This window comes from Protomyctophum parallelum (assembly GCF_964188405.1).
Source record: "Protomyctophum parallelum genome assembly, chromosome: 1".
NCBI lineage: Eukaryota > Metazoa > Chordata > Actinopteri > Myctophiformes > Myctophidae > Protomyctophum > Protomyctophum parallelum.
In genome coordinates, this window is record NC_139697.1 from 2,049,705 (window position 1) to 2,076,189 (window position 26,485).

The following is a 26,485-nucleotide window of genomic DNA, read 5'->3' on the forward strand; positions in this document are numbered from 1 at the left end:
CGGTGCCGCGCTATGAGCTTGTAGATCTGATATTTTCCAATAGCTAAAGCATGACATAATGCTTTAAAACAACAAAAGGGGTGTTCCCGCGCAGAATGGGTTACGGAAAATGGGCGTGGTCAGTCACTTGCATAATTAATTATGCAGATGCTCAATGACAGATCTATAGTTCAACACAAGGAGGAGATGGATGGACTGCGGAGAGTCGTGAGCTTGTAAATCATCTATTTTTGGCGAGTGAAACCGCCGTATATGACAGGGTATAAATTATGCATTACTGACATCGATGTCGTTACCAGAGCAACCAATGGTTAGCGACATTGTATATTAGCGATATTGTATACGTCTGAATAATACACACGTACAATATCTGACCAGTGTGTGGACGTCATTCATAAAAGACCAGATTTGACTGAGAGCCTGCCATCGCGCAAATTCCAGCTTTTCACCCAGAATGAGTTAATAGCACAGGCAGACTCTTCACACACTAGAGCATGTCTGAAATAAGTGTCAAGAGCTGTAATCGTAATGTAAATATGAAATAAATGCTTAAACATGTAGCTAGGTGTAATGTTAGAGACCACAGAAGACATGTAAATATGAAATGAATGCTTAAACATGTAGCTATAGGTGTAATGTTAGAGACCACAGAAGACATGTAAATATGAAATAAATGCTTAAACATGTAGCTAGGTGTAATGTTAGAGACCACAGAAGACATGTAAATATGAAATAAATGCTTAAACATGTAGCTATAGGTGTAATGTTAGAGTCCACAGAAGACATGTAAATATGAAATAAATGCTTAAACATGTAGCTATAGGTGTAATGTTAGAGTCCACAGAAGACATGTAAATATGAAATAAATGCTTAAACATGTAGCTAGGTGTAATGTTAGAGTCCACAGAAGACATGTAAATATGAAATAAATGCTTAAACATGTAGCTATAGGTGTAATGTTAGAGACCACCGAAGACATGTAAATATGAAATAAATGCTTAAACATGTAGCTAGGTGTAATGTTAGAGTCCACAGAAGACATGTAAATATGAAATAAATGCTTATACATGTAGCTATAGGTGTAATGTTAGAGACCACAGAAGACATGTAAATATGAAATAAATGCTTAAACATGTAGCTAGGTGTAATGTTAGAGACCACAGAAGACATGTAAATATGAAATAAATGCTTAAACATGTAGCTAGGTGTAATGTTAGAGACCACAGAAGACATGTAAATATGAAATAAATGCTTAAACATGTAGCTATAGGTGTAATGTTAGAGACCACAGAAGACATGTAAATATGAAATAAATGCTTAAACATGTAGCTATAGGTGTAATGTTAGAGACCACAGAAGACATGTAAATATGAAATAAATGCTTAAACATGTAGCTATAGGTGTAATGTTAGAGTCCACAGAAGACATGTAAATATGAAATGAATGCTTAAACATGTAGCTAGGTGTAATGTTAGAGACCACAGAAGACATGTAAATATGAAATAAATGCTTAAACATGTAGCTATAGGTGTAATGTTAGAGACCACAGAAGACATGTAAATATGAAATAAATGCTTAAACATGTAGCTATAGGTGTAATGTTAGAGACCACAGAAGACATGTAATATGAAATAAATGCTTAAACATGTAGCTATAGGTGTAATGTTAGAGTCCACAGAAGACATGTAAATATGAAATAAATGCTTAAACATGTAGCTATAGGTGTAATGTTAGAGTCCACAGAAGACATGTAAATATGAAATAAATGCTTAAACATGTAGCTAGGTGTAATGTTAGGCCCCTTTTCCACTAGCAAGGTGGAACCAGAACTTTCCAGAACCTGAACCTATTTTTTTAGTTCTGGGTTTGTTTCCACAGCGCACAGAGCGGTACGGCACGGTTTCAGACCAGGTTCTCGGAACCTTTTTCCGGCCCTGCTTTTGAGGTAGTACTAACACTGAGTTCTGGGAACCTATGGGCGGGGCCAGCAGCGCTGCTGCTCTCGATTGGTCGAGCTGAGGTGACAGCACTCTGAGCACTGAGGAGACCAGAGAAGCGCACACAACACAACAGCGCACATTTTAAACTCCTAAGTGCGACACAGCGACAGCGGACACAGAAAAATAACCTGGAAAAGCACACAGAAACACTATGGCCACGAGAGAGGGAGAGACAGAGCTTGTGTGTGCGTGAGGGAGAGAGAGAGAGCCATAAAGCTGTCGCGACGAGTTGTTTGCTTGCAGTTGTTGTTCTACACTACAGCTAATGTATGTGTTTGCGTGCGTGTGCGTGTATGTGTTTGCGTGCGTGTGCGTGTATGTGTGTGTGTGTGTGTATGTGTTTGCGTGCGTGTGTTTGCGTGCGTGTGCTCGCGTGCGCGCGAGAGCGCCATATGATCTATTCTAAATTGCCAGAACAGAATTTTCTTTCTTTTTCAGGGCAAGGCATTAGGCATATCATTACTAGAAATGTGCTGTACACAATACTACACATTGGAAGAATTAAATTCAACTAGCACAACGGTTAAAGGACCTATAACATAAAATTCTACTTTTTCAATTTCTTTTGTGTTTTTGGGGCTCCCAAATGTGTTTTCTATCCCCACAAATAACCAATTTTGAACAATCAGGCTTTCATATCATATAGGTGTTTTAATGGAAATTGCTCTCAGGAACAGCTCAACTGATTTTGGTCTCATCGTGATGTCATCAATGTCACCCTACTTATATAATTCCTCTCTTTTTCAGTCTTCAGTTCCAAATTTGCATTTCCACTCTGTTTAAAATGTCCACCATTGTTGATTTTCCAAGCTGGCATGGAATGGAAACAAGCCTGGGTTCATCTAGCATCAGTATTATAATGACTCAAATATTAAATAATCTGCACATCAGCACCCCCACCACCTCAGGACATTGTGGTACTGCAGCTAAAACTGCTTTCAAAGTCCAGAAATAAATGACAAGGCCTGGTTATATCAGAGTGGTGATTGAGGCTCAAATCATCAGAAATAAGTTTGAGGGACATAGACAATATGATATTAAATATTAAAAGCAGTTTTAAAATGCATGTTATTTGCGCTATAAATGATTTGTATTTGCACATTTCTTGATATTGACAACTGGACTGGATGTTATGGTTATGGCACAATTTGCTCAATCTGCTCAAGAGGCACTATAATTGCAACCCACAAAATGTTAAATGCTATATTCAAAAGGTGGGTTATCATTTAGCATCATATGAGCTATAGCCTATATGAGATATATTTTTCTTTTTCTCTTGCAGTTTAAGCAAAATATTGTAGACAGGTAAAGGTTGGAGAACAACTGGTCTAATGCATTTAAAACGGGTGTTTTACTGTTGTCCCACTCCCCACATGGAAAGGAAATCCATATCGGCAAATATAGCCTATATATAATGTATGCTGCATAATATCCATGTTCATATAAACTACAGTATGTGCGTATACAGTATATGTATTATGTATAGGAAATATATGTGACAGCTGTGGCATGTGGCATATAAAAATATGTTCATATTATTGGTTTAAAAAAGTACAATCAAGCAAATAAATGTGAAAATAGACAATCTACAAGCTCACGTGTCTCATGGAGCTTGTAGTTTGTCTATGTTCAAATGGCCGAAATGTATTTAAGTACAATACTAAATACAGCTACTTTCCACCACTGTTGAATAATAACCAGTCATTATTTAAACATGAATATCTCTGTATTCCGGGACCCCCCCGGCCGTGCCAAGGGGGGGGGGGGGGGGTTCTGGGTTCTGGTTATATGGAAACAGAAGCAGAACTTGGTTCTGGAACTTCACAGGTTCCTGGTAGTTCTGGGATCTGGAAAGTTCTAGTTCTGGTTCTTGTTCCACCTTGCTAGTGGAAAAGGGGCCTTAGAGACCACAGAAGTGAACCTTTTCAAGAGGGTCTAGAGATCTACTCTATATGTGACTGGCTGCTCTGGAACCCAGTGAGGGTCTAGAGATCTACGGTACCTCCTCCAGTTCTGCCACCTTGTCCTGAAGGTCCACTCTGGCCGTGTACTCCTCCTCCCATCTGAAACACACGCACACGCACGCACACGCACACGCACACACGCGCACACACACACACACACACACACACACACACACACACACACACACACACACACACACACACACACACACACACACACACACACACACACACACACACACACACACACACAGAATATCCTCAGTCAATGACCTGCAGGCCAAAATTCTTCATACAAATTATTCCTAATTCAGTAGTTCTCACAGCATTTCTTTTTGTTCCCCAACTTGCAGTAATCCTGGTCTCTATACTGCCTCCCCCTGGCCAGCCGGGGCGCCTGATGGAGGGGAAAGGAACTGGTCTCTAAACTGCCTCCCCCTGGCCAGCCGGGGCGCCTGATGGAGGGGAAAGGAACTGGTCTCTATACTGCCTCCCCCTGGCCAGCCGGGGCGCCTGATGGAGGGGAAAGGAACTGGTCTCTATACTGCCTCCCCCTGGCCAGCCGGGGCGCCTGATGGAGGTGAAAGGAACTGGTCTCTATACTGCCTCCCCCTGGCCAGCCGGGGCGCCTGATGGAGGGGAAAGGAACTGGTCTCTATACTGCCTCCCCCTGGCCAGCCGGGGCGCCTGATGGAGGGGAAAGGAACTGGTCTCTAAACTGCCTCCCCCTGGCCAGCCGGGGCGCCTGATGGAGGGGAAAGGAACTGGTCTCTATACTGCCTCCCCCTGGCCAGCCGGGGCGCCTGATGGAGGGGAAAGGAACTGGTCTCTATACTGCCTCCCCCTGGCCAGCCGGGGCGCCTGATGGAGGGGGAAGTAACTGGTCTCTATACTGCCTCCCCCTGGCCAGCCGGGGCGCCTGATGGAGGGGAAAGGAACTGGTCTCTATACTGCCTCCCCCTGGCCAGAGGCAGAGAGAGAGAGAGAGAGAGATAGAGATAGAGGTAGACATCATTATGTCCTGGGGGAGGGAGTGGGGGGGGGGGGGTCACAGCTAGGTGCAGTGCTGCATTGCAGGTGCTACTGCTGGCACAAATACACAGGACAGGGGACGAGGGAGGGAGAGAGACACAGACAGAGAGAGAGAGAGAGAGAGAGAGAGAGAGAGAGAGAGAGAGAGAGAGAGAGAGAGAGAGAGAGAGAGAGAGACAGAGACAGAGACAGAGACAGAGACAGAGACAGAGACAGAGACAGAGACAGAGACAGAGACAGAGACAGAGACAGAGAGAGAGACAGAGAGAGACAGAGAGAGAGAGAGAGAGACAGAGAGAGAGAGACAGAGACAGAGACAGAGACAGAGAGACAGAGACAGAGACAGAGACAGAGACAGAGAGAGAGACAGAGAGAGAGACAGAGAGAGAGAGAGAGAGAGAGAGAGACAGAGACAGAGACAGAGACAGAGACAGAGACAGAGACAGAGACAGAGAGAGAGAGAGAGAGACAGAGACAGAGACAGAGACAGAGACAGAGACAGAGACAGAGACAGAGACAGAGACAGAGACAGAGACAGAGAGAGAGAGAGAGAGAGATGTGGGGCGGGCGAGGTTGTAACTGTTAAGGGGCGTGACAGAGAGCGAATCCACGTAACTGGAGAAGCGTTTTGCCCCACAGACTACCAGCTTGTAGATCTGCTATCTTTTTTTTGAAAAATCGTAAAAATGCGGCACAAACCTTTGAATATATATATTCTTCCAGAGCGAAGGTTTTTCGACGTCAGGCCTGAATGGGTTAAATGGGGGGTCCGTAGACTAATGCATGTCAAACTGGGGGTCCTTGAGATGAAACGGGTTGAGAATCACTGCTTGAGCCGTAACAATATCCTCCCATGGGGGTCCCTGGAGCCGTAACAATATCCTCCCATGGGGGTCCCTGAATCACTGCTATAGAGCCGTAACAATATCCTCCCATGGGGGTCCCTGGAGGCGTAACAATATCCTCCCATGGGGGTCCCTGAATCACTGCTAGAGCCGTAACAATATCCTCCCATGGGGGTCCCTGGAGCGTAACAATATCCTCCCATGGGGGTCCCTGGCATTATCTTTCTCATTTTCGTTAAGATTTTGTCCACAATTCCTGCATAGAGCGTCACAGTCCCGCCCCCTCGAGAGACCCAGAAAAGAAATCGCCGTTCATTTTCCCCATAGGCATTTCTTAAAGTATTTATTTAAAGACGGTTACGCCGCGGACAAAGACAACTCGGATCGTGACAAATCATGACAATGAACACAATGTTTTGGGGCCGATCAAATCATTAGAAAGAAGAAAATAAAGGCAGGAGACGACACTATTTGTTTTGTTTTTCTTCTTATAACTTATTTGATCGGCCCCAAAACATTGTGTTCATTGTCATGATTTGTCACGATCCGAGTTGGCTTTGTCCGCGGCGTAACCGTCTTTAAATAAATACTTTAAGAAATGCTGGCCCAGGCCGTAGCGTAACGGTCTGGGCACCGGACTGGTGATCCAGTCGCGGTGTGCCGCGGGTTCGACTCCCGGACCCGACACGGCCTTTACCGCATGTCATCCCCCCATCTCTCTCCCGTTTCCTGTCAGCCTACTTTCTATCCCTTAAAAATCAATAAAGGCGTAAGCCGCAAAAAAAATCTTAAAAAAAAAAAAAAAAAAAAAATGCTTATGGCCAAAATGCATTGGGATTCATTTCCTGGGCCACTCGTCGTTCTGAAAGGGGGAGGGACTGAAAGGGGGAGGGACTGAAAGGGGGAGGGACTGAAAGGGGGAGGGACTGAAAGGGGGAGGGACTGAAAGGGGGAGGGACTGAAAGGGGGAGGGACTGAAAGGGGGAGGGACTGAAAGGGGGAGGGACTGAAAGGGGGAGGGACTGAAAGGGGGAGGGACTGAAAGGGGGAGGGACTGAAAGGGGGAGGGACTGAAAGGGGGAGGGACTGAAAGGGGGAGGGACTGAAAGGGGGAGGGACTGAAAGGGGGAGGGACTGAAAGGGGGAGGGACTGAAAGGGGGAGGGACTGAAAGGGGGAGGGACTGAAAGGGGGAGGGACTGAAAGGGGGAGGGACTGAAAGGGGGAGGGACTGAAAGGGGGAGGGACTGAAAGGGGGAGGGACTGAAAGGGGGAGGGACTGTGACGCTCTATAGATGTTGGTACCATTAGGAGAGAAAACGTTGATCAAAATAACACGTTTATCTACATTCTAAACGTGTAGACATCTTGTAAATTCAGTAATGCAGATGTTTTTTTGTTTTTTTTTAAGATATTTTTTTGCGGCTTACGCCTTTTATTGATTTTTGAAGGGACAGACAGTAGGCTGACAGGAAACGGGAGAGAGATGGGGGGATGACATGCAGTAAAGGCCGTGTCGGGTCCGGGAGTCGAACCCGCGGCACACTGCGACTGGATTACCAGTCCGGTGCCCAGACCGTTACGCTACGGCCTGGGCCAGTAATGCAGATGTTTAACAATGATTTAACTCTTGACTCTCTTTGAAAGTGTAACATTAAACCAAATGGACCTGTAGTTGATCTCTTGAGAGTGTAACATTAAACAAAATTGACCTTTAAGGGTCCATTTGGTTTCATTTTACACTCTCAAGAGATAAAGATCTAATAAGGGTCCATTTGGTGTTTTAGTTTTCCATCATTTAACTGGTGGTCCCCGGACCACCTGGAACCCCCTCAAAGACCACTGGTGGTCCCCGGACCACCTGGAACCCCCTCAAGGACCACTGGTGGTCCCCGGACCACCTGGAACCCCCTCAAGGACCACTGGTGGTCCCCGGACCACCTGGAACCCCCTCAAGGACCACTGGTGGTCCCCGGACCACCTGGAACCCCCTCAGGGACCACTGGTGGTCCCCGAACCACCTGGAACCCCCTCAGGGACCACTGGTGGTCCCCGGACCACCTGGAACCCCCTCAAGGACCACTGGTGGTCCCCGGACCACCTGGAACCCCCTCAAGGACCACTGGTGGTCCCCGAACCACCTGGAACCCCCTCAGGGACCACTGGTGGTCCCTGAACCACCTGGAACCCCCTCAGGGACCACTGGTGGTCCCCGGACCACCTGGAACCCCCTCAAGGACCACTGGTGGTCCCCTCAAGGACCACTGGTGGTCCCCGGACCACCTGGAACCCCCTCAAGGACCACTGGTGGTCCCCGGACCACCTGGAACCCCCTCAAGGACCACTGGTGGTCCCCGGACCACCTGGAACCCCCTCAGGGACCACTGGTGGTCCCCGGACCACCTGGAACCCCCTCAAGGACCACTGGTTGAAAACCACAGACCGAGGCATCATAAAATGGCCCCAATAGGTGACAGTCTTGACATAGGCCACTATATTTCCACACTAACTGCCTACAGGGCCATATATTGCTGTCGTAGCAAAAATAGCCGATCTACAAGCTCAAAACGCGTCACGCTGCGACGCGATTTGAGCTTGTAGATCGGCTATTTTTGCTATGTTCAAATTGAAATCTTGAATTTTTGCTATTTTTGAATTGGAATCCTGAAAATTATTCATTTCAAATGCCTTTAATTATACGTGTGTTGAGCATTGAGCTACTAATTTAGACCTGATAGTGCTAACACCAAAAGGGGTTCCCGCTCAGAATGGGTTAAGTTAGTGTCAGGTTTTATGTTCAGTGTATGTCATTCGGTTATCCTATATGCCATTTCCCAAGTAAAGTCACGTTTATGTGATCTTCTTGTCCTGCCTTTGTTTGAGTTTCCTGCACTTCCTGTCCTAACAACCTACAAACCGTGACAATTTGTCATGTCGGGTCATAATTTGTCTAACCACCGATCCGACACAGGGGAATAAGGGGGTTGACACTATGCCAGGTAAATAAAATGTTGGGACATGTGGAGTTTGCTTTGGAGTTGCCCAAACTGCAAGTGCACATTTGAGTGCGGAGTCTGCTATAAACACAGCACGAGATATATAGCTAGATAGCTATAAACACAACACCAGATATATAGCTATAAACACAACACCAGATATATAGCTAGATAGCTATAAACACAACACCAGATATATAGCTAGATAGCTATAAACACAACACCAGATATATAGCTAGATAGCTATAAACACAACACCAGATATATAGCTAGATAGCTGTAAACACAACACCAGATATATAGCTAGATAGCTATAAACACAACACCAGATATATAGCTAGATAGCTGTAAACACAACACCAGATATATAGCTAGATAGCTATAAACACAACACCAGATATATAGCTAGATAGCTATAAACACAGCACGAGATCACAACACATGTATCTATCAGTATTCGCCATTCGGGATCAGATCGGGACGATCCTTATATGCAAACTAAAATGCAAGCTGTGGACAATGATTTATTTCACCTGCAGATATAGGACAAATCTCAAGGTGCAGCAGTGGCTTTTATTGACTTTGTTGGTGGGTTTGAATCAAGCTGACGAAACACCACCACATCGACCAGTAGATAGTGGTGTACACTGCAGACTGCTAACAGGACAGCTCACCCCTTTTCTGTTTTCCTCCCAGAATCTTCCCCAGTGAGGGGTTGGTGTGGGAGAGGGATCTTCCCCAGTGAGGGGTTGGTGGGAGAGGAATCTCCCCCAGTGAGGGGTTGGTGGGAGAGGAATCTCCCCCAGTGAGGGGTTGGTGGGAGAGGAATCTCCCCCAGTGAGGGGTTGGTGGGAGAGGAATCTCCCCCAGTGAGGGGTTGGTGGGAGAGGAATCTTCCCCAGTGAGGGGTTGGTGGGAGAGGAATCTACCCCAGTGAGGGGTTGGATGGAGAGGAATCTTCCCCAGTGAGGGGTTGGATGGAGAGGAATCTTCCCCAGTGAGGGGTTGGATGGAGAGGAATCTTCCCCAGTGAGGGGTTGGATGGAGAGGAATCTCCCCCAGTGAGGGGTTGGATGGAGAGGAATCTTCCCCAGTGAGGGGTTGGTGGGAGAGGAATCTTCCCCAGGGAGGGGTTGGTGGGAGAGGAATCTTCCCCAGTGAGGGGTTGGTAGGAGAGGCTGGATGGAGAGGAATCTCCCCCAGTGAGGGGTTGGTGGGAGAGGGATCTCCCCCAGTGAGGGGTTGGATGGAGAGGAATCTCCCCCAGTGAGGGGTTGGTAGGAGAGGCTGGATGGAGAGGAATCTCCCCCAGTGAGGGGTTGGTGGGAGAGGGATCTTCCCCAGTGAGGGGTTGGATGGAGAGGGATCTTCCCCAGTGAGGGGTTGGTGGGAGAGGAATCTCCCCCAGTGAGGGGTTGGTGGGAGAGGAATCTCCCCCAGTGAGGGGTTGGTGGGAGAGGAATCTCCCCCAGTGAGGGGTTGGTGGGAGAGGAATCTTCCCCAGTGAGGGGTTGGTGGGAGAGGGATCTCCCCCAGTGAGGGGTTTGGTGGGAGAGGAATCTCCCCCAGTGAGGGGTTGGTGGGAGAGGGATCTTCCCCAGTGAGGGGTTGGTGGGGGAGGAATCTCCCCCAGTGAGGGGTTGGTGGGAGAGGAATCTCCCCCAGTGAGGGGTTGGTGGGGGAGGAATCTCCCCCAGTGAGGGGTTGGTGGGAGAGGAATCTTCCCCAGTGAGGGGTTGGATGGAGAGGAATCTTCCCCAGTGAGGGGTTGGATGGAGAGGAATCTTCCCCAGTGAGGGGTTGGATGGAGAGGAATCTTCCCCAGTGAGGGGTTGGATGGAGAGGAATCTCCCCCAGTGAGGGGTTGGATGGAGAGGAATCTTCCCCAGTGAGGGGTTGGTGGGGGAGGAATCTCCCCCAGTGAGGGGTTGGTGGGAGAGGAATCTTCCCCAGGGAGGGGTTGGTGGGAGAGGAATCTTCCCCAGTGAGGGGTTGGATGGAGAGGAATCTTCCCCAGTGAGGGGTTGGTGGGAGAGGAATCTCCCCCAGTGAGGGGTTGGTGGGAGAGGGATCTTCCCCAGTGAGGGGTTGGAGGGGGAGGAATCTCCCCCAGTGAGGGGTTGGAGGGAGTATGATCCACTTCAGCACCACGGACAGCGACTGCAGCGCTGTAATACATCCACTTCAGCACCACGGACAGCGACCGCAGCGCTGTAATACATTCACTTCAGCACCACGGACAGCGACTGCAGCGCTGTAATACATTCACTTCAGCACCACAGACAGCGACTGCAGCGCTGTAATACATCCACTTCAGCACCATGGACAGCGACCGCAGCGCTGTAATACATCCACTTCAGCACCACGGACAGCGACCGCAGCGCTGTAATACATCCACTTCAGCACCACGGACAGCGACCGCAGCGCTGTAATACATCCACTTCAGCACCACGGACAGCGACTGCAGCGTTGTAACGTGTGCATTCCACTTCAGCACCACTACTCAAAACTGGCTATGGCATGGTCAATGGCATAATAATGTTTGTGTTTACAGAACACACACACACCCTCAAAGCTGGACATGGGAGGGGGCTGGCGCCCCTCAAAAATCACACCTGTGTGAAGTGAGGGGCGCTCTTATCATCATACATCGTCACACAATGAAAAAAGAAATTGGCATATCGCCCAACCTTAATATGTCCCAAACCTTCCTACCTCTAAGACTGTCTACATGTGTCGCTCTGAAAGGATATATACCTATTCAAAGATTTGTGCCGCATTTTTACGATTTTTCAAATAGCTAAAGTGCAACAGAATGCTTGAAACACCAAAATGGGTTAACCCATTCTGAACGGGCACCCATTTTGGTGTCGGCATCATGTTATACTTTAGCTATTGAAAAATAGCAGATCTACAAGCCCATAGCGCGCCACCGAGTGGCGCGATATGAGCTTGTAGGTCTGCTATTTTTTGAAAAATCGAAGAACGACTGACATTTTTTAGAATCTGATCTCAGGTCAGAATGGGTTCATCAGACCAGTGTGTGTGTACCAGTGGGAAACCTGGTATGAATCTGATCTCAGGCCAGAATGGGTCAATCAGACCAGTGTGTGTGTACCAGTGGGAAACCTGGTATGAATCTGATCTCAGGTCAGAACGGGGCCTCCTTACCTCCTCTTGTACTCGTCCCTCTCCCTCTTCACCTTGGCCAGGACGTTGTACAGGGCCCGTATCTCCGGCGTGATGGTGTCGATCTGGACGCCCACGCCGTCCGGCTGGTCCCGGGGGGGCCCCCCCCTCCCCCCCGCCGCCGCCGCCGGGCCCCCCCCGGCCCTCCGGGGGGCGTGGCCGTGGTGGAGGTGGTTGTAGGACCAGATGGTTCCGGTCCCGGGCATGAAGCGCGGAGGCGGGTTGTTGGCCGTGACGACGGTAGACATGCCGGTGCTGACGTACTTCTCGTTGATGTTGTTGTTGTTGACGCCGCCGCCTCCTCCTCCTCCTCCTCCTCCTCCTCCGAACATTCTGCTGAGGTCGGTCGGGGTGAGCGGAGCGACAGGGCTGACGGGGGAAAGGAAAGCAACCCAGGGTAACTGGACTATAAGCTCAAGAACTTGTTTACAGCCAGGCCCTGCTCATAGAACATTTCATGGTAGGGGTTCAATGCCTTGTCCAAGGGCACTTCAGTGGTGGTAATTTTAACGTGCCGGTCCGGGGATACGAACTATAGCGACCTTTCCGATATCAAGACCGCTCCGCAAACCGTTCGGCCACCGCTGCCCCAAGGTTATTATAGTTAACCCTCTTTAGGCCGGACGTCGAAATTTAAAAGAAAATGTCTTCGACATCCTGACAGTTTTCTGAAATACCTCATTTTTCTATATCCTAGGGGACACGGGGAGAACATGTGAGGGTACCTACCCTAGGGGACACGGGGAGAACATGTGAGGGTACCTACCCTAGGGGACACAGGGAGAACATGTGAGGGTACCTACCCTAGGGGACACGGGGAGAACATGTGAGGGTACCTACCCTAGGGGACACGGGGAGAACATGTGAGGGTATCTACCCTAGGGGACACGGGGAGAACATGTGAGGGTACCTACCCTAGGGGACACGGGGAGAACATGTGAGGGTACTTACCCTAGGGGACACGGGGAGAACATGTGAGGGTACCTACCCTAGGGGACACGGGGAGAACATGTGAGGGTACCTACCCTAGGGGACACGGGGAGAACATGTGAGGGTACCTACCCTAGGGGACACGGGGAGAACATGTGAGGGTACCTACCCTAGGGGCCACGGGGAGAACATGTGAGGGTACCTACCCTAGGGGACACGGGGAGAACATGTGAGGGTACCTACCCTAGGGGACACGGGGAGAACATGTGAGGGTACCTACCCTAGGGGACACGGGGAGAACATGTGAGGGTACCTACCCTAGGGGACACGGGGAGAACATGCGAGGGTACCTACCCTAGGGGACACGGGGAGAACATGTGAGGGTACCTACCCTAGGGGACATGGGGAGAACATGTGAGGGTACTTACCCTAGGGGACACGGGGAGAACATATGAGGGTACCTACCCTAGGGGACACGGGGAGAACATGCAAACTCCACACAGAAAGGCACTGATGACGCGGAGGAGGAAACACGTCGCCAGCGCCCACAGCGTCCCGAGCTGGGAATCGAACCCAGGACCTTCTAGCTGTGTGTGAGGCGACTATACCGCTATACCGACTGTGCCACCGTGCCCCCCCCCCCCCCCCCCCCCCTTCGTCTTATAGTTTCAGTCGACGAGAACAACACCGGAACTATAAACTAAAACTAAAAGCATGAAGAAAAGCATTCTAACCTGGCCGGGTAACTGCACGGGTTGGAGTTGGAATCCGTGGCCAAGACGGCGGTGGGCGTGGCCAAGACGGCGGTGGGCGTGGCCGGGTTCAGGTTGTTGGCGAGCAGCAGCGAGGAGCGGCGGCTGGTGGGGTCGAAGCCCTGCAGGGAGGGGGTGAGGGTGGGCGAGAGGAGGAGGTGGCCCACCCCTCCTCCCCCTCCCCCCCCCAGGTAGTAGGGGGGGTTGTTGTTGGCGTTGTGGAGGGCGATGGAGCCCGGCCGCACGGGGAGGGTCCCCACGAAGCCCGTCTGCACGCCCACGTCACGCCGGGCGGCGGCGGCGGAGACCCCTCCTCCCCCATCGCCGGGGGGCTCCAGAGCGTCCTGCAGCTGCTTCTCCAACGCCTTGTTGCGACGCTCCAGCTCGTGCACCTGCATGGAAGGAAGGATTGATTGATTGATTGATTGATTGATTGATTGATTGATTGATTGATAGTAGATTATTAACCCATTTAAACCTGAGGACGATTCTACAAAATAATGCCTTCTAAATCGTGACAGTTTTCTGAAAACGCCCATGTTTCTGTTTCTGTGCGTCAGTCGTTTTTCAAACCTTTTCATGTCAAAGACCCCCAAAACATATATGTATTTGGCCGCCGACCCCCATCTGAAAATATGTTGTTCCAGGGACCCCCCCCCCGAGAAGCAAAGATTTGAGTTAAAAAACGTTATACGAGTAAGAATATATATTCAAAGATTTGTGCCACATTTTCACGATTTTTCTAAAAATAGCAGACCTACAAGCTCAAGTATTTACTTAAAGATCTTTTAAGCCTCGTACAAAGCCAACTCTTGTCGTAACATATCATGACAACAAACAAAAAAAATGGGCCGAACAAATAATTAGTTTTTCTTCTTTGTAATTATTTGTTTGGTCCAAAAGATTGTGTTTGTTGTCACGACTCGAGTTGCCTTTGTCCGCGGCGTAACCGTCTTTAAATAAATACTTTAAGAAAAGCCTACATTCTGAATTCTGGACTTTTACTTACAACAGAGTATTGTATATTGCACTATTTATACTTTTACATTTCTTTCTACTCCGTCTGTGTCTCATAGGAGGGCTGTGGGCGGTTCAGAAACCAGTCTGTGTCTCATAGGAGGGCTGTGGGGAGTTCAGAAACCAGTCTGTGTCTCATAGGAGGGCTGTGGGCGGTTCAGAAACCAGTCTGTGTCTCATAGGAGGGCTGTGGGGAGTTCAGAAACCAGTCTGTGTCTCATAGGAGGGCTGTGGGCGGTTCAGAAACCAGTCTGTGTCTCATAGGAGGGCTGTGGGCGGTTCAGAAACCCGTCTGTGTCTCATAGGAGGGCTGTGGGCAGTTCAGAAACCAGTCTGTGTCTCATAGGAGGGCTGTGGGCAGTTCAGAAACCAGTCTGTGTCTCATAGGAGGGCTGTGGGCAGTTCAGAAACCAGTCTGTGTCTCATAGGAGGGCTGTGGGCGGTTCAGAAACCAGTCTGTGTCTCATAGGAGGGCTGTGGGCAGTTCAGAAACCAGTCTGTGTCTCATAGGAGGGCTGTGGGCAGTTCAGAAACCAGTCTGTGTCTCATAGGAGGGCTGTGGGCGGTTCAGAAACCAGTCTGTGTCTCATAGGAGGGCTGTGGGCAGTTCAGAAACCAGTCTGTGTCTCATAGGAGGGCTGTGGGCAGTTCAGAAACCAGTCTGTGTCTCATAGGAGGGCTGTGGGCAGTTCAGAAACCAGTCTGTGTCTCATAGGAGGGCTGTGGGCGGTTCAGAAACCCGTCTGTGTCTCATAGGAGGGCTGTGGGCAGTTCAGAAACCAGTCTGTGTCTCATAGGAGGGCTGTGGGGAGTTCAGAAACCAGTCTGTGTCTCATAGGAGGGCTGTGGGCGGTTCAGAAACCAGTCTGTGTCTCATAGGAGGGCTGTGGGCGGTTCAGAAACCAGTCTGTGTCTCATAGGAGGGCTGTGGGCGGTTCAGAAACCAGTCTGTGTCTCATAGGAGGGCTGTGGGCAGTTCAGAAACCAGTCTGTGTCTCATAGGAGGGCTGTGGGCAGTTCAGAAACCAGTCTGTGTCTCATAGGAGGGCTGTGGGCGGTTCAGAAACCAGTCTGTGTCTCATAGGAGGGCTGTGGGGAGTTCAGAAACCAGTCTGTGTCTCATAGGAGGGCTGTGGGCGGTTCAGAAACCAGTCTGTGTCTCATAGGAGGGCTGTGGGCGGTTCAGAAACCAGTCTGTGTCTCATAGGAGGGCTGTGGGCAGTTCAGAAACCAGTCTGTGTCTCATAGGAGGGCTGTGGGCAGTTCAGAAACCAGTCTGTGTCTCATAGGAGGGCTGTGGGCAGTTCAGAAACCAGTCTGTGTCTCATAGGAGGGCTGTGGGGAGTTCAGAAACCAGTCTGTGTCTCATAGGAGGGCTGTGGGCAGTTCAGAAACCAGTCTGTGTCTCATAGGAGGGCTGTGGGCGGTTCAGAAACCAGTCTGTGTCTCATAGGAGGGCTGTGGGCAGTTCAGAAACCCGTCCACCAGTGACATCATCGATGGGGAATACAAGCTAATAGAAACTGCAGGCTTTCTAGTCCTGAAAAGGTGCGATGCCAAAATGGAAGCCATCGTTCTCACGATAATACAAATCTAAACATTTTTGTAACTGCCGAGACTGAGTAGTAGAAAAGGAATTGTGCCATTTTTAACATGATTATTTATTAGAGAGGACCCATTATATGAAGATAGGTTGAAAAAGGGGGTGAAGTGGTCCTTTAATTAAAACATTGGAGGATATAGTCCTACTCTTTCACACTGTGGGTAGAAGAGCAGGTACTGGTCCAGTGCGTTAGAGCAGGGGTTCTCAACCCGTGGGTTGACCCCTCAGGGGGTCGCCAAATTATTTTGGGGGGGTCCCCAAATTATTATTTATTTATTTTTTGCAACTGAATGGCTGGAAAATTTTAGTTTACCTAGTACATGCATTATGCATACACCTTCCCTAATGATTATATCTGGTTACAGTATTTATTTATGGTGTATTGTCTCTATTATTAGGTTATTGTAGCGGTCAATTTATATTGGGGGCGGGGCGGGGGGGGGGGGGGGGGGGGGGGGTCCTGAGACATTGCCAAATCATTTCCGGGGGTCCCCGGCTAAAAACGTTGAGGACTACTGCGTTAGAGCCAGGGACCCCCACCCTGACTATAAGAGCAACCTGGGGACCACCATCCTGACTATAGAATCAACCTGGGGACCCCCATCCTGACTATAAGAGCAACCTGGGGACCCCCACCCTGACTATAAGAGCAACCTGGGGACCCCCACCCTGACTATAAGAGCAACCTGGGGACCCCCATCCTGACTATAAGAGCAACCTGGGGACCACCATCCTGACTATAAGAGCAACCTGGGGACCCCCACCCTGACTATAAGAGCAACCTGGGGACCCCCACCCTGACTATAGAATCAACCTGGGGACCCCCATCCTGACTATAAGAGCAACCTGGGGACCACCATCCTGACTATAGAATCAACCTGGGGACCCCCATCCTGACTATAAGAGCAACCTGGGGACCCCCACCCTGACTATAGAATCAACCTGGGGACCCCCATCCTGACTATAAGAGCAACCTGGGGACCCCCACCCTGACTATAAGAACAACATGGGGACCCCCACCCTGACTATAGAATCAACCTGGGGACCCCCACCCTGACTATAGAATCAACCTGGGGACCCCCACCCTGACTATAGAATCAACATGGGGACCCCCACCCTGACTATAGAATCAACCTGGGGACCCCCACCCTGACTATAGAATCAACCTGGGGACCCCCACCCTGACTATAGAATCAACCTGGGGACCCCCACCCTGACTATAGAATCAACCTGGGGACCCCCACCCTGACTATAAGATCAACCTGGGGACCCCCATCCTGACTATAGGAGCAACCTGGGGACCCCCACCCTGACTATAAGAGCAACCTGGGGACCCCCACCCTGACTATAAGAGCAACCTGGGGACCCCCACCCTGACTATAAGAGCAACCTGGGGACCACCATCCTGACTATTAGAGCAACCTGGGGACCCCCACCCTGACTATAGAATCAACCTGGGGACCCCCATCCTGACTATAGAATCAACCTGGGGACCACCATCCTGACTATAAGAGCAACCTGGGGACCCCCACCCTGACTATAAGAGCAACCTGGGGACCCCCATCCTGACTATAAGAGCAACCTGGGGACCCCCATCCTGACTATAAGAGCAACCTGGGGACCACCATCCTGACTATAAGAGCAACCTGGGGACCCCCATCCTGACTATAAGAGCAACCTGGGGACCCCCACCCTGACTATAAGAGCAACCTGGGGACCCCCACCCTGACTATAGAATCAACCTGGGGACCCCCACCCTGACTATAGAGCAACCTGGGGACCACCACCCTGACTATAAGAGCAACCTGGGGACCCCCACCCTGACTATAGAGCAACCTGGGGACCCCCACCCTGACTATAAGAGCAACCTGGGGACCACCACCCTGACTATAAGATCAACCTGGGGACCCCCATCCTGACTATAGAATCAACCTGGGGACCACCATCCTGACTATAGAATCAACCTGGGGACCCCCACCCTGACTATAGAGCAACCTGGGGACCACCATCCTGACTATAGAATCAACCTGGGGACCCCCACCATGACTATAAGAGCAACCTGGGGACCCCCACCCTGACTATAGAGCAACCTGGGGACCCCCACCCTGACTATAAGAGCAACCTGGGGACCACCACCCTGACTATAAGATCAACCTGGGGACCCCCATCCTGACTATAGAATCAACCTGGGGACCACCATCCTGACTATAGAATCAACCTGGGGACCCCCACCCTGACTATAGAGCAACCTGGGGACCACCATCCTGACTATAGAATCAACCTGGGGACCCCCACCATGACTATAAGAGCAACCTGGGGACCCCCACCCTGACTATAAGAGCAACCTGGGGACCCCCACCCTGACTATAAGATCAACCTGGGGACCCCCACCCTGACTATAAGATCAACCTGGGGACCCCCACCCTGACTATAGAGCAACCTGGGGACCCCCACCCTGACTATAAGATCAACCTGGGGACCCCCACCCTGACTATAGAATCAACCTGGGGACCCCCACCCTGACTATAGAGCAACCTGGGGACCCCCATCCTGACTATAAGAGCAACCTGGGGACCCCCACCCTGACTATAAGAGCAACCTGGGGACCACCACCCTGACTATAAGAGCAACCTGGGGACCACCATCCTGACTATAAGAGCAACCTGGGGACCACCATCCTGACTATAAGAGCAACCTGGGGACCCCCATCCTGACTATAAGAGCAACCTGGGGACCCCCATCCTGACTATAAGAGCAACCTGGGGACCACCACCCTGACTATAAGAGCAACCTGGGGACCCCCACCCTGACTATAAGAGCAACCTGGGGACCCCCATCCTGACTATAAGAGCAACCTGGGGACCCCCACCCTGACTATAAGAGCAACCTGGGGACCCCCACCCTGACTATAAGAGCAACCTGGGGACCCCCACCCTGACTATAAGAGCAACCTGGGGACCACCACCCTGACTATAAGAGCAACCTGGGGACCACCATCCTGACTATAAGAGCAACCTGGGGACCCCCATCCTGACTATAAGAGCAACCTGGGGACCACCACCCTGACTATAAGAGCAACCTGGGGACCCCCACCCTGACTATAAGAGCAACCTGGGGACCCCCATCCTGACTATAAGAGCAACCTGGGGACCCCCACCCTGACTATAAGAGCAACCTGGGGACCACCATCCTGACTATAAGAGCAACCTGGGGACCCCCATCCTGACTATAAGAGCAACCTGGGGACCACCATCCTGACTATAAGAGCAACCTGGGGACCCCCATCCTGACTATAAGAGCAACCTGGGGACCCCCACCCTGACTATTAGAGCAACCTGGGGACCCCCACCCTGACTATAAGAGCAACCTGGGGACCCCCACCCTGACTATAGAATCAACCTGGGGACCCCCACCCTGACTATAGAATCAACCTGGGGACCCCCACCCTGACTATAGAATCAACCTGGGGACCCCCACCCTGACTATAAGAGCAACCTGGGGACCCCCACCCTGACTATAAGAGCAACCTGGGGACCCCCACCCTGACTATAGAATCAACCTGGGGACCCCCACCCTGACTATAGAATCAACCTGGGGACCCCCACCCTGACTATAGAATCAACCTGGGGACCCCCATCCTGACTATAAGATCAACCTGGGGACCCCCACCCTGACTATAGAGCAACCTGGGGACCCCCACCCTGACTATAAGAGCAACATGGGGACCCCCACCCTGACTATAAGAGCAACCTGGGGACCCCCACCCTGACTATAGAATCAACCTGGGGACCCCCACCCTGACTATAAGAGCAACCTGGGGACCCCCACCCTGACTATAGAATCAACCTGGGGACCCCCATCCTGACTATAAGAGCAACCTGGGGACCCCCACCCTGACTATAAGAGCAACCTGGGGACCCCCACCCTGACTATAAGAGCAACCTGGGGACCCCCACTATTGTGTGGGTCCCGGTGGGTCCATCTGACTCCACACAAAGTGTTTGGGAGGTTCATGCAACATTCCATTTGTTATTTTGTAAAATAACAACTTACAATTAAAATTTACAATTTAGGCATTTAGCAGACGCTCTTGATCCAGAGCGACTTACATTTAAGCAAGAACAAAAAGCATGGCAATACATCACATAAAAACATTTATCATGAAGCATGCGTAAGCTAGCTAACAAAAGCATGGCATATATCACATATATCAAAAGTAGTTATCGTGAATCATGTATAAACTAAGAACGTAACAGTGGAGTATCTATGTCAACTATACATACTATACTGTATATTATACAATATACATGTGTACTATAAAGTGCTATGACTCACTACATGAAATGCAATTCTAGTGCTGTCTACGTAACAAACTATATAAGTCTGTCTAAAATAACAATGCTAACCCAAGTCTACTATCTATGTCTACATAAAGGGCCCGGCTAGGCTCATTCTGTAGCTCGGAGCTACAGAATGAGCCTAGGGAGAGGGCACATATGGGGCTAGGTATGATCTAGCCCTCCAAGCAGAACCCAATGCTACTGAAGTTTCTGACATTTTTGACGACACAGACCATGGGGTCCTGTTCCAGCAGTATCCTGCCACCTGGTACGCGGACATACATAAAACATTAACACCGTGTTTACGGCCTGTCTGCTCTCTTTGACGACTTTTTTTCGTGTGAGGGCTTCTGAATATGTGAAGTATAAGTACCCATACATGCCGCTGCGAATATCTCCTGTGGCGCGGAAGCCGTTAAGTATTTTTAATCTTTGTTTGACCGATTTGGTCGCTTTGATTCTTCTCTTCCTTCCTTGTTTATTGACACCTCATTGTACCGCCTATCTGGCTAGCTAGTGGCGCTATAGCTATGACAGAGCAGATCAGAGGCAGGGACGTAGCCGACACAAGCCAACCGCACACCGGGAGGCGGTACAATAAACGGTAAATAAACAAGAAGAAATAAAGCGACCAAATCGGTCAAACAAAGAAAATACTTAACGGCTTCCGCGCCACAGGAGATATTCGCAGCGGTTTGTATAGGTACTTATAGTTCACGAATTCAGAAGCCCTCAAAGGAAAACAGGCCGTCAAACGGCGCAGATACGATGTTAGTGAGCATATTTATGTCCGCGTTCCAAAATTCCCATACGAAAATATAGTTATGAACAGGGACCCTACACAAAGCGACATCAAAATTTCAGAAAAGCTTTATGGAGGGTCCCGAGAGGGGCTAGGTATGATCATACTTGTGACAAGTTACAACTTGTGATGACAATTCTTCTACATTCTCTAATTGTGCAGACTTCTTGTAAATTAAGTAACGCAGATGTTTAACAATAATTTGACTCTCCAGAATGTAACGTAAAACCAAATGGACCCGTTTGGTCGATCCATTTGGTTTCATTTTACATTCTTGAGATCTACACACAAGGGTCCGTTTGGTTACCAACTCCATCATTTAGCTGGGGGACCATGCACTAGCTCTGGTCCATACTAGCCTTCTATACTGCTTCGATTCTGCCCTGCAGTAAGCAGAAAGAATCGAAGCAGTAGAAAGCTATGGATCAGAGCTAGGGGACCGCGGATCCCCCTCTCTTCAAGGACCACATGGTGGTCCCCGAACCGGACCCCCATATGGTTCAGAACCACTGCGTTAGAGAGACCAGGCATTCACAACAACAACATAAACAACAACATACCTTGGCCAGGAAGCAGCGGAACCTCAGATTAAGCGTCTTCAGCACGCTGATGTTGGAGCCCAGGTCGTTGCGCAGGGCCATGGCGGCGGGGGGGTGGGCTGGGTGGGCCGCGGCGGGGTGGGCCGCGGACCCCCCGGTGACCCCCCCACGGTGGGGGTGGAGGAACGGGTTGCTCAGGTGGTGGTACAGGTAGGAGGAGGGCTGCAGGGAGCCTGCAGTCACCAGGTCCAGGCCGGAGGAGCTCCACCCGTCCGGCGGCGTCATGGCCGACGATGATCCGTTCTCCCCGAGGAAGGATCCGCCGGTGGTGGTGGTGATGGGCCCAGCGGAGGAGGGGTCCGACTCCACCGGGCCAGAGTCCGGGCCCAGCGGGCCGGCCGTCAGCTGGTGCTGCTGGGCCAGGTAGGAGCCGCTCTGCCCCGACGACACCTGCAGTCCTAACGGATTCATGCTCGAGTAGGAGAATCTGAAATGCTCGAAATCCGGCATGAATAACACCGCTTTGATTAACTCCTCCTCTTTGTTATCAGGTTTAAAAATATATATAAATGACTGTATATGAAACTTCCTCCTCTTCCTCCTCCGGTGAAAAGCCTGCGCACCTGCTGTAGAGTGTGTAGGTAATCCAAACGGGCTTTAAGAAAACAAAACGGTTGCTAACTCATGCTATCAGAAGAACACAAGAAGACAGGCTGCGATGACACGTCACGACGCCGTTGAAATAACAGCAGCTGAAGTGCAGAGCTACTCAACTCGGTCCTGGAGGAGAGGAGAGGAGAGGAGCTGTAACCTGCCCTAGACAGACGAGAGGAGAGGAGAGGAGAGGAGAGGAGAGCAGCAGTAACCTGCCCTGTACCGAGGAGAGGAGAGGAGAGGAGAGGAGAGGAGAGGAGAGCAGATGTAACCTGCCCTGTACCGAAGAGAGGAGAGGAGAGGAGCTGTAACCTGCCCTAGACAGACGAGAGGAGAGGAGAGGAGAGCAGCAGTAACCTGCCCTAGACAGAGGAGAGGAGAGGAGAGCAGTCTGCACTATGCCCGCACACACACACACACAGCAGAGCACAACCAACACATAAACAAAGTGAACGACTGACTCGACTGCGGCGTTTGGCTACCGTAGAGGCAGGAATAGAGGCGCAGCGGATGGTGTGGGAGTGGGAGGGACTACAGGAGTGCTGAGAGATGCAATACACATAGCAGCTGTAAGGTCATAGAGTCCAGTGTTGTTTTTTGCAGCACGTTTAGATTTTAGTTTTAGTCTCTTGAATAGTTTTCACTTAGTTTTAGTCACATTTTAGCAGATCCACAAGCTCAGTTGTGAGCTTGTGGATCTGCTGTTTTCAGCATGCAGCCAAGAGTAAAATGACTTATACTGGATCTCTTGTCCACTAGTCCCTTCCTAACATCTTAGTCTAGTTTTTATTTGTTGACGAAATTGTCAGTACATTTAGTCTTAGTTTTAGTCGTCGTAGCTTAGTTTTCATTTCGTTTCCATTTAGTTTTTGTCAGTGAAAATAGGTAGTCGACGAATATTTTTCGTCTTAGTTTTAGTCGACGAAAACAACACTGATAGAGTCACACTGTAAACAAGGCCTGTCTCGGAAGTCTACTTCCAAGCAGGGGGGCAGAGGCAGACAGATATTTTGTGAAGCCACTAAGGAAATCGCGATTCATATAATGGCCTGTTGTGGCGCTGTCATTGGGCCCAAAAAAACCCATAGAGGTCCATGTATTTGGGCCCAACTTCACCTAGACTGTATTACCTTAATAAACATGGTCATGAATACTTTATGCTTCCAGTCACTAGTTTAAAGTCTCATTTCTCATGTCATAATATTCTTTTTGGAAAATGATGGTCCCATTTATTTTAAAAAATGACCATAAAGTCGCGTATGTTCTGAGGGGCGTGGCTACCGTTACAGTCTATGATCGGGATCCCCCTCCCACTCGAGTCAAAATAAAAACCAACGGAGAAGAAGGGGGGAAGTCCCGCCTCGTTGTCTGGGCCAGCCAATGGCCAGCTGGGCTAAAACGGATCTAGAAAGATGGCGACTTACATCAGGAATTACCATAGAATTACAGGCTTCGTTTTACGTCCATGTTAGACCCGGGGAACGCTTTGTCCATATTTTTTACAGTCTATGCTTCCAAGGTAGACTGGAACTGTGCAGCTTTTCAAAATAAGAGCTCGACTGGAGCTGGCGTGAATTAGATTATACCTGTTCAATAAATGCTAGTAGCGCTGAAACGGTTAATATTGTTCGGTCCGTATTGTTGTCCCCTGTAGGTATATGTTTTATTTGTGATAGATCTGTATAAATTATTCAAAGTGGATGTAGTTATTGATCCTGTGATGAATGTATACATATTCCTAGAGAATGACACTTCCTTAACCCCTGGAGGGTCTCCTTCACATTTTTCATTGACAATGTGTATCATTTTTAAATATTCTATAAGTGAAAATAAACAACCTGCTCGTTTGTTTATGCGCTGTATGCGGTGACATCATCATCATCATCATCATCACCTGGAAGTTATGCAGGATTTATTTATTTATTTTATTTAAAGCGCAAATAACATACATTTTAAAACTGCTTTTAATATTTAATAATCATATTGTCTATATGTCCCTCAAAGTTATTTCTAATGGTTTGAGCCTCAATCACCACTCTGATATAACCAGGCCTTGGCATTTCTTTCTGGACTTTGAAAGCAGTTTTAGCTGCAGTACCACAATGTCCTGAGGTGGTGGGGGTGCTGATATGCAGATTATTTAATATTTGAGTCATTATAATACTGATGCTAGATAAACCCAGGCTTGTTTACATTCCATGCCAGCTTGGAAAATCAACAATGGTGGACATTGTAAACAAAGTGGAAATGCAAATTTGGAACTGAAGACTGAAGAAGGAGGAATTATACAAAGTAGGGTGGCATTGATGACATCACGATGAGGCCAAAATCAGTCGAGCTGTTCCTGAGAGCAATTTCCATTAAAACACCCATATGACATGAAAGCCTGATTGTTCAAAAAAATAAATATTTGTGGGGATAGAAAACACATATGGGAGCCTCAAAAACACAAAAGAAATTGAAAAAGTTTAATTTTATGTTATAGCTCCTTTAACCTTTATTTAACCAGTAAAAACCACATTGACCCCTTTTCCACCGGTCGGGAACCAGTTCAGTTCAGAACCAGTTTTTAGTCCATGAGCCAGAGCTCCAAATTGGGAACGTTAATACGAATTGAGTGGACAAAACCCAAAATACCTATATTAAATTGTTTATAGGATCAATATAAGTAAATTAATATATGATAACCCTTCCACAGTAGTAAGTAGCCTTTTCTTTTTTTCTTTTGCATATTTTCCTATATAATGCCTAATTTGCCTATTTTAATTTTTGTAATACAATACATCATTGTCTTTGTGTAAGTAATCAACTGGGCAAGTTTCATGGTGATAACAATTTAATATAGGTATGGATTTGCACATTCAATTCATAATTAACGTTCCAATTTTGGAGGTCTGGCTCATGGACTAAAACCAAAAAGAACTGAAGCGGTGGAAAAGGGGCCATTGAGACTGAAGTCTGTGTGAACTGGCCAAGACAATGGCTACGTTTACATGAAGGGTGATCATTCCGAATAAATACTTCCGAATAAAATACATCCGATGTAATGTTTTTTACCGCGAGTTTACATGGGAAATGGTCATTCCGAATGAGTGTTTATATGGAGAAGTGATAGAAGACATGATACATGTTAATTCACGTGAAACTACGCCATCTGTTGGACACATAAAATATAGGCAGTTCATTCATTGTGACTTTCAGACGAAAGACGACACTTTGAAATCCCAGCATTTCATTCCGCAGTAGTTTTGAGGCTGCTGCTTGGATAGGGACGGACATACATATTATGTTTACCGTCTTTTTTTCCCCACCTGCTGGGAAGGTGATCATCTTGTTTTTATGTGTAGCCTACTTTATTATCTACAGCACGGCCAGGGCACGCAACACACTGATTATTATTGTATCGGGTCGCTCGTTATTTTTGAGAGAGAGAGAGAGAGAGTGTGTGTGAGAGAGAGACCGTTGAACACACACACACACACAAAATGCACGAAATAACGCGCTCTATGTGCAAACTCCTCGGCGCGCCTTGGATATGAGGCTTATGAGCGCCTTGGAGTTGGAGCGCAATGGAAATGAGCATGCTCAGAAAGACCAGAATGAATTTACATCCGAAGCAGTTTATACATGAGTCCAATTTTCTTTCAATCACATTGAACATCGGAGTAATCCGGCCAGTGACATCGGAATGGTTTTTAGATCGCATCGAGCGTTTTCATTCGGATGTAAGTTTTTGTAGGTGTTTACATAACGTTTAATAGGAATGAACGTTCATTCGGCATGAAAAGGGGATTTAACTGCTCATGTAAACGTAGCCATTGAC

General features: G+C 48.9%; 1 protein-coding gene across 1 annotated transcript in view; it reads right to left on the reverse strand.

Annotated features, from left to right (window-relative positions):
• The window catches only part of LOC310873423 (non-homologous end joining factor IFFO1-like), a gene marked incomplete at both ends in the record, with an annotated part of 38,727 nt that extends 16,209 nt beyond the window's left edge, over positions 1-22,518 (reverse strand). Inside the window, 4 exons of the mRNA XM_083785795.1 lie at positions 4,003-4,063; positions 12,008-12,316; positions 13,690-14,099; positions 22,030-22,518. Of these exons, the coding sequence (XP_083641921.1) occupies positions 4,003-4,063; positions 12,008-12,316; positions 13,690-14,099; positions 22,030-22,518 (1,269 nt within the window). The remainder of the gene's footprint in view (positions 1-4,002; positions 4,064-12,007; positions 12,317-13,689; positions 14,100-22,029) is intronic.
• Between the last annotated feature and the right edge of the window lie 3,967 nt (positions 22,519-26,485).